This window comes from Eleutherodactylus coqui, chromosome 5 (assembly GCF_035609145.1).
Source record: "Eleutherodactylus coqui strain aEleCoq1 chromosome 5, aEleCoq1.hap1, whole genome shotgun sequence".
NCBI lineage: Eukaryota > Metazoa > Chordata > Amphibia > Anura > Eleutherodactylidae > Eleutherodactylus > Eleutherodactylus coqui.
In genome coordinates, this window is record NC_089841.1 from 206,806,539 (window position 1) to 206,819,362 (window position 12,824).

Genomic DNA, 12,824 nt, shown 5'->3' on the forward strand with positions numbered 1-12,824 from the left:
TACAGCTCTCCTCTGTCTGTATACTACTCTACATTCAGTGTAATATTTCCCGCTGGGTTGTCCTTGCTGCCATATTCAGAACAAAGCACAACATCAAAGCAAAACACAACATCAGCCGCACGTCCCAGAATTGGCCGCTAGGAGCGCTGTTAGCTGTGTCTGTGTGCCTCCTACTTTTGGCTAGTTGAGGCACCCGTAGTCAGGCGGCGGAGCGGGCGGTTCGTAACGTTTTACTTCGTTTCCAAGGCAACCAGTGAAAACAGACCTGGACAGCGCGTCTCGGCAAAAGCGGATAGAGCGGCGTTACCGGAGCGGCCAATGTATTACAGTGCGGGCGGTGAGTGCAGCCCGTGGGGAGCCGGGTGCCTGCGGGGATCACCGCCTACAGCATGTCTGCTGGCAGTATTATTGTGTCCTCAGCTGCGGCTAACCTACCGGTAGAGTCCTCTGAATATATATATATACACACATACACTGTAAAACAATCCATCCCCGGCAGGAGTTGTCATAGTTGTCAGGCACAGCATGAAACTTTCTTTGTGTGATTATAGTGATATAAGTGATTACAGAGCAAAAGGGGAATTTATAGTGAAGCACTGACCCCTTGTAGGAAGGCTCTAGTACCCTATTGTACCACCTCTAGCTTGGATACAAGATGTGATACAGGCGGACATGGAGGCTCTAGTACCCTGTTGTACCACCTCTAGCTTGGATACAAGATGTGATACAGGTGGGCATGGAGGCTCTAGTACACTGTTGTACCGCCTCTAGCTTGGATACAAGATGTGATACGGGCGGACATGGAGGCTCTAGTACCCTATTGTACCGCCTCTAGCTTGGATACAAGATGTGATACGGGTGGACATGGAGGCTCTAGTAACCTGTTGTACCGCCTCTAGCTTGGATACAAGATGTGATATGGGCAGGCATGAAGGCTCTAGTACCCTGTTGTACCACCTCTAGCTTGGATACAAGATGTGATACAGGCGGACATGGAGGCTCTAGTACCCTGTTGTACCACCTCTAGCTTGGATACAAGATGTGATACAGGCGGACATGGAGGCTCTAGTACCCTGTTGTACCACCTCTAGCTTGGATACAAGATGTGATACAGGTGGGCATGGAGGCTCTAGTACACTGTTGTACCGCCTCTAGCTTGGATACAAGATGTGATACGGGCGGACATGGAGGCTCTAGTACCCTATTGTACCGCCTCTAGCTTGGATACAAGATGTGATACGGGTGGACATGGAGGCTCTAGTAACCTGTTGTACCGCCTCTAGCTTGGATACAAGATGTGATATGGGCAGGCATGAAGGCTCTAGTACCCTGTTGTACCACCTCTAGCTTGGATACAAGATGTGATACAGGCGGACATGGAGGCTCTAGTACCCTGTTGTACCACCTCTAGCTTGGATACATGATGTGATACGGGCGGGCATGGAGGCTCTAGTACACTGTTGTACCGCCTCTAGCTTGGATACAAGATGTGATACGGGCGGACATGGAGGCTCTAGTACCCTATTGTACCGCCTCTAGCTTGGATACAAGATGTGATACGGGCGGACATGGAGGCTCTAGTAACCTGTTGTACCGCCTCTAGCTTGGATACAAGATGTGATACAGGCAGGCATGAAGGCTCTAGACCATGTTGTACCACCTCTAGCTTGGATACAAGATGTGATATGGGCAGGCATGAAGGCTCTAGTACCCTGTTGTACCACCTCTAGCTTGGATACAAGATGTGATATGGGCAGGCATGAAGGCTCTAGTACCCTGTTGTACCACCTCTAGCTTGGATACAAGATGTGATACAGGCGGACATGGAGGCTCTAGTACCCTGTTGTACCACCTCTAGCTTGGATACATGATGTGATACGGGCGGGCATGGAGGCTCTAGAACCCTGTTGTACCGCCTCTAGCTTGGATACAAGATGTGATACGGGCGGACATGGAGGCTCTAGTACCCTATTGTACCGCCTCTAGCTTGGATACAAGATGTGATACGGGCGGACATGGAGGCTCTAGTAACCTGTTGTACCGCCTCTAGCTTGGATACAAGATGTGATATGGGCAGGCATGAAGGCTCTAGTACCCTGTTGTACCACCTCTAGCTTGGATACAAGAGGTGATACAGGTGGGCATGGAGGCTCTAGTACCCTGTTGTACCGCCTCTAGCTTGGATACAAGATGTGATACAGGTGGGCATGGAGGCTCTAGTACCCTGTTATACCGCCTCTAGCTTGGATACAAGATGTGATACGGGCGGACATGGAGGCTCTAGTACCCTGTTGTACCACCTCTAGCTTGGATACATGATGTGATACGGGCGGGCATGGAGGCTCTAGTACCCTGTTGTACCGCCTCTAGCTTGGATACAAGATGTGATACGGGCGGGCATGGAGGCTCTAGTACCCTATTGTACCGCCTCTAGCTTGGATACAAGATGTGATACGGGCGGACATGGAGGCTCTAGTAACCTGTTGTACCGCCTCTAGCTTGGATACAAGATGTGATATGGGCAGGCATGAAGGCTCTAGTACCCTGTTGTACCACCTCTAGCTTGGATACAAGATGTGATACAGGTGGGCATGGAGGCTCTAGTACCCTGTTGTACTGCCTCTAGCTTGGATACATGATGTGATACGGGCGGGCATGGAGGCTCTAGTACCCTGTTGTACCGCCTCTAGCTTGGATACAAGATGTGATACGGGCGGACATGGAGGCTCTAGTACCCTGTTGTACCACCTCTAGCTTGGATACATGATGTGATACGGGCGGGCATGGAGGCTCTAGTACCCTGTTGGGCCGCCTCTAGCTTGGATACAAGATGTGATATGGGTGGGCATGGAGGCTCTAGTACCCTGTTGGGCCGCCTCTAGCTTGGATACAAGATGTGATACGGGTGGGCATGGAGGCTCTAGTACCCTGTTGTACCACCTCTAGCTTGGATACAAGATGTGATACGGGCGGGCATGGAGGCTCTGGTACCCTGTTGTACTGCCTCTAGCTTGGATACAAGATGTGATACAGGTGGGCATGGAGGCTCTAGTACCCTGTTGTACCGCCTCTACCTTGGATACAAGATGTGATATAGGCGGGCATGGAGGCTCTAGTACCCTGTTGTACCGCCTTTACCTTGGATACAAGATGTGATACGGGCGGGCATGAAGGCTCTAGTACCCTGTTGTACCACCTCTAGCTTGGATACAAGATGTGATACGGGCGGGCATGGAGGCTCTGGTACCCTGTTGTACCACCTCTAGCTTGGATACATGATGTGATACGGACAGGCATGGAGGCTCTAGTACCCTGTTGTACCGCCTCTAGCTTGGATACAAGATGTGGTACGGGCGGGCATGGAGGCTTTAGTACCCTGTTATATCCCCTCTAGCTTGGATACAAGATGTGATACAGGCGGGCATGGAGGCTCTAGTACCCTGCTGTACGGCCTTTAGCCTGAATGCAAGATGTGATACGGGCGGGCATGAAGGCTCTAGTACCCTGTTGTACCACCTCTAGCTTGGATACAAGATGTGATACGGGCGGGCATGGAGGCTCTGGTACCCTGTTGTACCACCTCTAGCTTGGATACATGATGTGATACGGACAGGCATGGAGGCTCTAGTACCCTGTTGTACCGCCTCTAGCTTGGATACAAGATGTGGTACGGGCGGGCATGGAGGCTTTAGTACCCTGTTGTACCGCCTCTAGCTTGGATACAAGATGTGATATGGGCAGACATGGAGTCTCTATACCCTGTTGTACCGCCTCTAGCTTGGATACAAGATGTGATATGGGCAGACATGGAGTCTCTATACCCTGTTGTACCGCCTCTAGCTTGGATACAAGATGTGATATGGTCGGCTGATAGTTTGTCCCCACCCACATTTCTTTCCTGTCATTCACCCTTGAGTTTATTACAAAGTATAAGGACCAAGCAGAATGACCAAAGTTTGTTGTTCTTGTTCTTTCAGACAGTGTCATAACTTGTAGAGCGAGCTTGGCCCAGGTGAAGCGGTTTAGCTGCACATTACAGAATGGATGAAATCCCGGTGAAGGTGGCAGTGAGAATCCGTCCTCTGTTATCTAAGGAGATTCTCCATAATCATCAGATCTGTGTCCGGCCCGTCCCCAACACCCAGCAGATCATCATCGGCAAAGACCGAGTCTTCACTTTTGACCATGTCTTTGGGAAGAGCTCCACCCAGGATGACGTCTACAGCTCCTGCATTAAGCCACTTTTGGCGTCCTTAATTGAAGGATACAACGCCACTGTTTTTGCCTACGGGCAGACGGGATCTGGCAAGACGTATACAATTGGTGGAGGCCATGTGGGTATGTTGAGAAACACTTGTTGCCTAGACTAGTTAATATTGGCTTGTCTCTGCCAATGTTCAGTTGAGAAAAAAGAAAATAGCACTTTGGGGTCTTTTCAGGGAATTAACATTTAATTGATTCTTCACTAAAAATGTGACAAGTTATGTAAAGTCCTGTTAGAGTCATAGTCTTTTTCACAGTTTTTATGTGTTTTCTGGTGTTTCACAATGTTACAAAATGTCTCTGTGTGAACTCCAACTTATGCCGAAACAACGTAGAAGCTCCGGGACTTGAGTGACCACAATAAACCCTTTCCAATCCAATTTGTATCCTGGTTTTCCTAGGGGGCTTACCCCTTTTCTGCCGTTATACAATGGCGCTATATGCTGGCTATAGCCAGTACTGCATGAGGTGACGCGTTGGATAGGCTCCGACAGCAGAGAGGCTGGCAATATACAGTAAGAGAACCCTGACGGACGTCTTCCAACATCGGAGCTGTACAGCCTTGAATCATCATGTCTTCTGAGGTCTGACAGGGGATTGGAAAGGGTTAATGCACATTTAGATGCACTTTTAGAGAAAGAGAACATAGATGGCGTGGTATTCCCTGCTAGAAGGTCAGACATTTACTTCCTTGTAGGAAAGCTTCTAATAGGTGACATTGCAGAGGTATTCTACCATCCAATTTGCATATCAAATTTCCCAGAGGAGCATTGCATGACCTTATAAGTTTTCTCATAACTACTAGATGGTCTCCACAAAGAGAAACTGTACCCAAGTTTGAGCTGAACACATTTTTCCAGGTTGTTACAAGGTTTTTAAAATCCACATTGAAATATGATGCCAGGCTTTGTGTATCACTTTGGCATACTGCATCTCCCTGAGCCAGCATCTGCAGGCTAGTGTGTGCCCTGTGGCGTCAGTGAGGTCCTAAGCTTTTGTGTTGGTCCCTATTGTTTCTTTTCTCCTTGTCCGAGTGTGATGAAGATACGTGATAGTAGCGCCATCTGTCCCAGACTTGGTCCGCCTTCAGCTAATCTGCACTTTTCTATACCCAGAATTCAGTTGTATCTTTTTTTTATTTTTTTATTTTTTTTTTAAGTATCCTTTTTTAAACTATTACAGGTCCATTCTACTATTAGCCAGAATGGCAAACAATATTGTGTAATTTTGGCTAATAGAAGTGATCAAAGAATACAAGGGCCTCAGTTGGAAGTCTCCTGGATGTCTGAGGGGGGCGCTCCCCTGCCTCTCTTGTCAGCATTGATTGCATGTTGTGTATCCCTGTATACACAGCAACCTGTCAATCCATGAGTGGGAGCGTGGAGAGAGAAAGCTAGGGGGCGCTCTATCTTAAGGCTGGGTTCACACAGGGCGGATGGTTACTCGTAGCTAACAATCCACTGTATTCTTTAATATTTTACTTCTAATAGCCAAATGACGCAACATTTTTTTATAAACCCCGGCTGTAGGACCAATGTGGGTCACCGCCAAATTTTTTATTTTTTTTTAGTGTGTAGATAAGATACCAGAACCAAGCTTACTACATTGATAGGGCAAGTGTATGTGCACACGGCGCAATCCAATGTGGATTTTTCTGTGTGGATTCTGCGTCTAAAAGCCATAGCATATATCCACAGCTGAGCTCTAGGTAAGCCTGATTCCGGCGATACCAAGTTTATACAGTTTTTTTTTTTTAATTTTTATCTTTTGTTATTTTTGTACACTAAAAACACTTTTTTTTCCATTTTGTTTTAAAAGATTTGCTTTTGTGTTGCCACTTTCCAAGAGCCACTTTTATTTTTCCATTTACTCTAGTCTTCATTTATGCCGGTTTTTTTGTAACCCATAATATTTTTATCACTTTTTATTCAATTTTTTTTCTAGAGACAAGATTAACAAAATCGGCAAGTTTTTTTTATCTTTATTTTTAGCGGCATTCACTGTGCAGTATAAATAATATGTTAAATTAATTCAGTGGGTTTACGTCGATATTACAATTACATAGATATCAAATGTTATATGATTTTTTTTTTCAAAATTGGCTATTTTCACCGTGTTTTTGAATTTTTTTTCATGGCATGCACTGTGCAGGTTAAATAATGTACAAGAATTTTTTTGTGGGTCATTATGAAAGTGGTGATACTAGATTTGTGATGGTTAGTAGTTTTTTTTTACATAGTAAGGGGGATAATGTGGGGTTTTGACGTTTTTAATTTTTAAAATATTTTCTTACTATTTTTTTTGCTTTGAACTTTAACTTTTTATTTATCCCAATAGGGGACTTGAATTTCACCACACTTGATCATTATTATAATACACTGCTATACCGCAGTATAGCAGTGAATTATATAGCCTATGAAGCTCAGCCAGGGGCTGCGCCTTATAGGCCACTGTAGCTGACAAATCAAGAGGCTGAATTCAAGCCTCTGGGTGCCATAATAATCCTTTGAGAACCTATAGCAACCGTCCCTATATGTTTTACTAGCTGATATACACGGCTTCGCCCAAGTTAATTTGTTACAGGTGTTTACCTGTCGTTCGCACGGAAAATTTTATGAAGTGGTGGTTACTTCAGTGGAAACGAGGAATAAAATATGTATGCACATAGAGGAGCGCTAGATTCTCCTCAGACTGCATGTACCGATGTCCCTCTGCAGAATGTGCCACCCCTCCCAATCTCCTCACTTTTTACCCTTAAAGATAACGCCCCGTTTTATTCAAATTTAACTCCAGACTGGAGGATGCAGCCCTTTCTTAGCCTTAAAGGCATGCTCCATTCCTGCAGTCCACAGCCGCTTCCTTATGTACTTTACAGCCTATCAGTATATCTCCATAGGGGTGAGGTAGACTCTCCTCAGTATCTACGCACAGGGGTGAGGTAGATTCTCCTCAGTATCTACGCACAGAAGTGAGGTAGAGTCTCCTCAGTATCTACGCACAGAAGTGAGGTAGACTCTCCTCAGTATCTACGCACAGGGGTGAGGTAGATTCTCCCCAGTATCTACGCACAGAAGTGAGGTAGAGTCTCCTCAGTATCTACGCACAGAAGTGAGGTAGACTCTCCTCAGTATCTACGCACAGGGGTGAGGTAGACTCTCCTCAGTATCTACGCACAGGGGTGAGGTAGATTCTCCTCAGTATCTACGCACAGGGGTGAGGTAGACTCTCCTCAGTATCTACGCACAGGGGTGAGGTAGACTCTCCTCAGTATCTACGCACAGGGGTGAGGTAGACTCTCCTCAGTATCTACGCACAGGGGTGAGGTAGACTCTCCTCAGTATCTACGCACAGGGGTGAGGTAGACTCTCCTCAGTATCTACGCACAGGGGTGAGGTAGACTCTCCTCAGTATCTACGCACAGGGGTGAGGTAGACTCTCCTCAGTATCTACGCACAGGGGTGAGGTAGACTCTCCTCAGTATCTACGCACAGGGGTGAGGTAGACTCTCCTCAGTATCTACGCACAGGGGTGAGGTAGACTCTCCTCAGTATCTACGCACAGGGGTGAGGTAGACTCTCCTCAGTATCTACGCACAGGGGTGAGGTAGACTCTCCTCAGTATCTACGCACAGGGGTGAGGTAGACTCTCCTCAGTATCTACGCACAGGGGTGAGGTAGACTCTCCTCAGTATCTACGCACAGGGGTGAGGTAGACTCTCCTCAGTATCTACGCACAGGGGTGAGGTAGACTCTCCTCAGTATCTACGCACAGGGGTGAGGTAGACTCTCCTCAGTATCTACGCACAGGGGTGAGGTAGACTCTCCTCAGTATCTACGCACAGGGGTGAGGTAGACTCTCCTCAGTATCTACGCACAGGGGTGAGGTAGACTCTCCTCAGTATCTACGCACAGGGGTGAGGTAGACTCTCCTCAGTATCTACGCACAGGGGTGAGGTAGATTTTCTTGAGTATGCAAATCTTTTCCCTAGGTTTTATGGTTTCTGGTTTCTCATGTATTTTGTATTTTCGCTTAGTTTTTCACACTTAGAATTGAATAATCAAGTTGTGACCCCTTTACTTTTCCTATTTAGGACCTAAAGAATGGTAAATTTCTTGTTTGTACGACCTCGGGAAGTTAGAGAATTAGTGGCAAGTCAGTTAGTCAGTCAGTGAGGGCTTTCGCTTTTATGTATGTATTTATGTATGTTTGTAGATAGCTAGATAGCTTGTAGTGCATATTTTATGTGTCCTTGACTTAAATAAAGTTACAAGAACTTTACTGTACTTACAGCCCTAGTTGCTGATGAAGAAAAGGGTATTATACCGCGTGCCATACAGGAACTTTTCCAGATAATCTCTGAAAATCACAACATCAACTTCACCATCAAAGTGTTGTATGTAGAAGTGTACAAGGAAGATCTGAAGGATCTCTTGGAGCTGGAAACAAATGTGAAGGATATCCATATACGAGAAGATGAAAAGGGGAACACAGGTCAGACTCTGTTATGCTCTATAAATACTTTATATTATGGATTCTAAGTAAATTATATTTCGGTGGTCCCTCAAGTTATTCTTCGGTCCTAACTTGAGAATACAATTCTATGGAAAACTAATAATTGGTTCCGTAGCCACCAAAATCTCAACTCCAAATAAGAAAATAGTGACTTAAGAAACAGAAGAAGTGCTTGGGGTCCATTTAGACCTGCAGATTTCTCATTGAACGAAGTCAGAGTTTGCTCGGCAGCCTGTTTATACCGGCAGATACATTGTTTGCTTGTTCACACAAGACATGGTTCACATTCACTATATAAGTAAATGAGAACGACTGAATGATCAGTATTTTGACTAAACGATTAGTGAACGAGCCAACGATGGTTCCTATGTTCCAAAATACATAACACAATGTTCTCTTCATCTGGTTACCCCGGTTCTGCATGAAGGTTTTCAGGTGCTCAGGCTGACTGTGAGTCAAAACGGCTTAAATAGCAACAAGAAAGGAGAAAAGTTGTCTAATTAAAAACACTGCTTTTATTCAAAAGAATCCATAAAATTACAAATGGTCGGTACTATGTATTCGCTCAGACGCGTTTCGAAAGACAGTTCTTTCATGATCGCAGCTAACAAACTTGCATAAAAAATAAATCTTGTTATTTGTATAGCGACAACTTATTCCGCAGCGCTTTCAAGTACTGTTCATACTTGTGTATAAGCCGACTTTTATATGCTGAAAAAGCCCCCCTCTGCTTATACTTGAGTGAGCGCTCAGCTGTTATCTAGCTGATCGCTCCGAGCGGGGTATGCAGAACACAGCTGGAGTGCTGTCTTCTGCATACTTCTGCTGAGTTCTCGGAGCGCTCAGCTGGTATACTGCTGTGCGCTCCGAGCAGGCTATGCAGAGCACAGCTGGTGCACTGTCGTCTTCATACTCCTGTTGTGTTCACGGAGCGCTCAGCTGATATACAACTGAGTTCTCAGGGTGGGGTATACAGAACATAGCTGGAGCGCTGTCTTCTTCATACTCCAGCTGTGTTCTCCGAGTGGGATACCAGCTGCAAACAGTCATGTGATTACATCACTGGTTTATACTCGAATCAATAGGTTTTCTCGTTTTTTTTGTGGTAAAATTAGGTGCCTTGGCTTATATTTATTTCGGCTTATACTCAAGTATATACGGTAATTTATTTATTACCCCATCCCCACCACCACCAAGCTGGGTACTCATTTTACCGACCTCGGAAGGATAGAAGGCTGAGTCGACCTTGAGTCGACTACCTGAACCATGCAGGAATTGAACTCATGACCTTCAGGTCATGAGCGAGAGCCTAGGACTGCATTTCTGCTGCTCTCCCTTAAAATCAATGACAAACCAACCAGTATACATTCAAATTATATGCGCACATTTCCAAAGGTTTTATTACTGCTTCAATACCGCAGTATAGTGGAGCATCATGCAGGCTCTTTGGGTCATTCAGATTCCCAGGTCTTGAAGCAGTACAAAAAACCTTTAAGGGGAGGGGATGTGGGAAAGTTTGTCCTCATCAGACAGGCATTCTGGATTTTAAAATTGGGAACTCTCTTACGAGTGGGTTTAAATCTCAGAAATGATTTGCTGTCCCTAAAAATAAGATTATTTTCTGGGGTACATAAAGCTTTTTATTAAATTTCTTTTCAAGATGAGGGTGACCAAAAAAGCGAATTCTGACATTGTGTATATTTTTTTCCCCACTTTGTCTATTCGTGACAACACTACTGGAGGATGCCCCCTGACCTCTGCAGGGACAGAAAGACAGAGAATTTTAAGGGCCCCTCCCACCCATTCCAGTGTTCTTCCTATCCCTACAAGAAAGTAAAGATTTGGTAGATATTGATATCTTGTAGTTTACAAGACGTTAAAGTGCAGGATTGGAACTGGAGGTCAGACCGGGATCACATGACACAGCTGCCTATAATATCAGGGTTCTCAATGTATGGCTGCAACTGAGCTAGGATGTATAGAGCAAGAGTACGGATCGTGAGTTACCTCTGTATGTCCTAAGTATTACCAGAGTGCTACTTTAAACTGGAATACAGATTTTTCTATTTTATATGAATTATTTGGTATAAGTCTGTCTACCTGTATCTACACAAGCGTCATATCTAATGTCTGAAATGTGTATAGTTTCAATTATATAAATACAAATAAGGGAGATGAAACAATACCTCTGCAGCGCCACCTATTGGATGGCGCTGCAGAGTTGTTGTTCCATCTCCCTTATTTGCATATTACCCAGAGGAGCATGGGTGGTCTCCTCACTCACCTTCTTGGTGCTCTCTAGAGATGAGCGAACCTACTCGGCCATGCCCCTTATTCGCCCGAGCGCCGCGATTTTCGAGTACTTCCGTACTCGGGCGAAAAGATTCGGGGGGCGCCGTGGGTGAGTGGGGGGTTGCAGCGGGGAGTGGGGAGGAGAGGGAGAGAGGGCTTCCCCCTGTTTCCTGCTGCTACCCCCCGCTCCGCCACGCCTCCCCCTGCCCCCCGAATCTTTTCACCCGAGTACGGAAGTACTCGAAAATCGCGGTGCTGGATCGAGTAATTACTCGAAACGAGTAGGTTTACTCATCTTTAGTGCTCTCCTTAAGGAATAATGTTACCCCTCCCGACCCAATTATATAAATCAAATGCTTTTCATTGGAAGTAATTCACTATGTTTCTGTGTATATGTCTTCGTAAGTGATGTGATTTTTTTTTTGTCCTGGTCTTCCCAGTTATTGTTGGTGCCAAGGAATGCCAAGTTGAAAGTGCAGATGAGGTGATGAGTCTTCTAAAAGCTGGCAGTGCAGTCCGCCACACTAGTGCAACTCAAATGAATGAGCGCTCCAGTCGCTCTCATGCAATCTTTACCATGAGTATATGCCAACAAAGGGATGCCAATAATGGCGATACAGAAAATGGTTCCAAGAGGGCAGTCCAGATGATCTCTTCAAAATTTCACTTTGTGGACTTAGCAGGCTCAGAAAGAGTGACCAAAACTGGGAACACTGGAGAGAGATTCAAAGAGTCCATCCAAATTAACAGCGGTTTGCTTGCTCTGGGGAATGTAATCAGCGCACTTGCCGATCCAAAGAGAAAAAATACACATGTCCCATATAGGGATGCTAAGATCACCCGTATTCTTAAAGATTCGTTGGGTGGAAATGCCAAAACGGTCATGATCACATGCATCAGTCCTTCTGCTTCTGACTTTGACGAATCTTTGAATTCTCTAAAGTACTCCAATCGAGCAAAAGATATCAAAAACAAGCCAATTGTAAACTATAACCCTGACTGGGATAGAATGGATGAAATGGAGCTGGAAATAAAGGCACTCCGGGAAGCTTTGCAAAACCAGCAGAGCAGTAGGGTAAGTCGGACAAACCAGGTGTCTCAGGACTGGAGCCAGGAGAAGAACAAAATTCGGGCTCTAGAAGAGCAGCTTGCACAATATCAGCTCGAATGCTTTAACCATCGGCATTGTACAGAAGAGGCTTTGGAGCTTTTATGTGAACTCAAGGATATGTCTGGCCTTACAAAACCCCAAAGGAATAGACTTCAGAGTTGGCTAGCTATGACGGAGAAATTAAGAAATGATATGACAACTATGTCTGGAACTGACAGTGTAGTTACTGGTAGCGGAGAGGAGCCACATCACATCACCATAATACAGCTCAAGAGGGAACTGAAGAAATGCCAGGTATAGATATTATCTCCACAATACCTCTAATTGCCACTGTGGCATGTAGGCATATCTGCATTTCATGTTGTGATAAAGCAACAGAGGGTCACTGCTCACTTTTTGCTGTACATAAAACAATTGGTAAATTGTAGATGGACCCTTATGTACGTTATCCTCCTTACCTGAGTTCCAGATCCCTGGACCTGGTTAGAAGGTCAACTCCTGTGCAGTTCCGTTGACCTGGACCAGTAGCATAGCTTGTGTAGAGACCTATAGACTGTGCTTGGATGATGTATTGACTAGTTATCCCAGCAAGTGCAAATTTTCAGAGCACTTACATCTCACACCATATATTGGGTTTTAGACATAC

General features: G+C 45.4%; 1 protein-coding gene across 3 annotated transcripts in view; it reads left to right on the forward strand.

The window, feature by feature from the left end:
- The first annotated feature begins 242 nt into the window (after positions 1-242).
- KIF27 (kinesin family member 27) overlaps positions 243-12,824 on the forward strand; it is a 40,092-nt gene continuing 27,510 nt past the window's right edge. Inside the window, exons 1-4 of one of the 3 annotated variants that reach the window (XM_066604120.1) lie at positions 243-437; positions 3,978-4,338; positions 8,554-8,754; positions 11,508-12,472. In XM_066604120.1, coding sequence (XP_066460217.1) covers positions 4,041-4,338; positions 8,554-8,754; positions 11,508-12,472 — 1,464 coding nt within the window. In that variant the 5' untranslated portion in view covers positions 243-437; positions 3,978-4,040. The remainder of the gene's footprint in view (positions 438-3,977; positions 4,339-8,553; positions 8,755-11,507; positions 12,473-12,824) is intronic. The other 2 variants (XM_066604119.1, XM_066604121.1) reach the window with 2 other exon arrangements.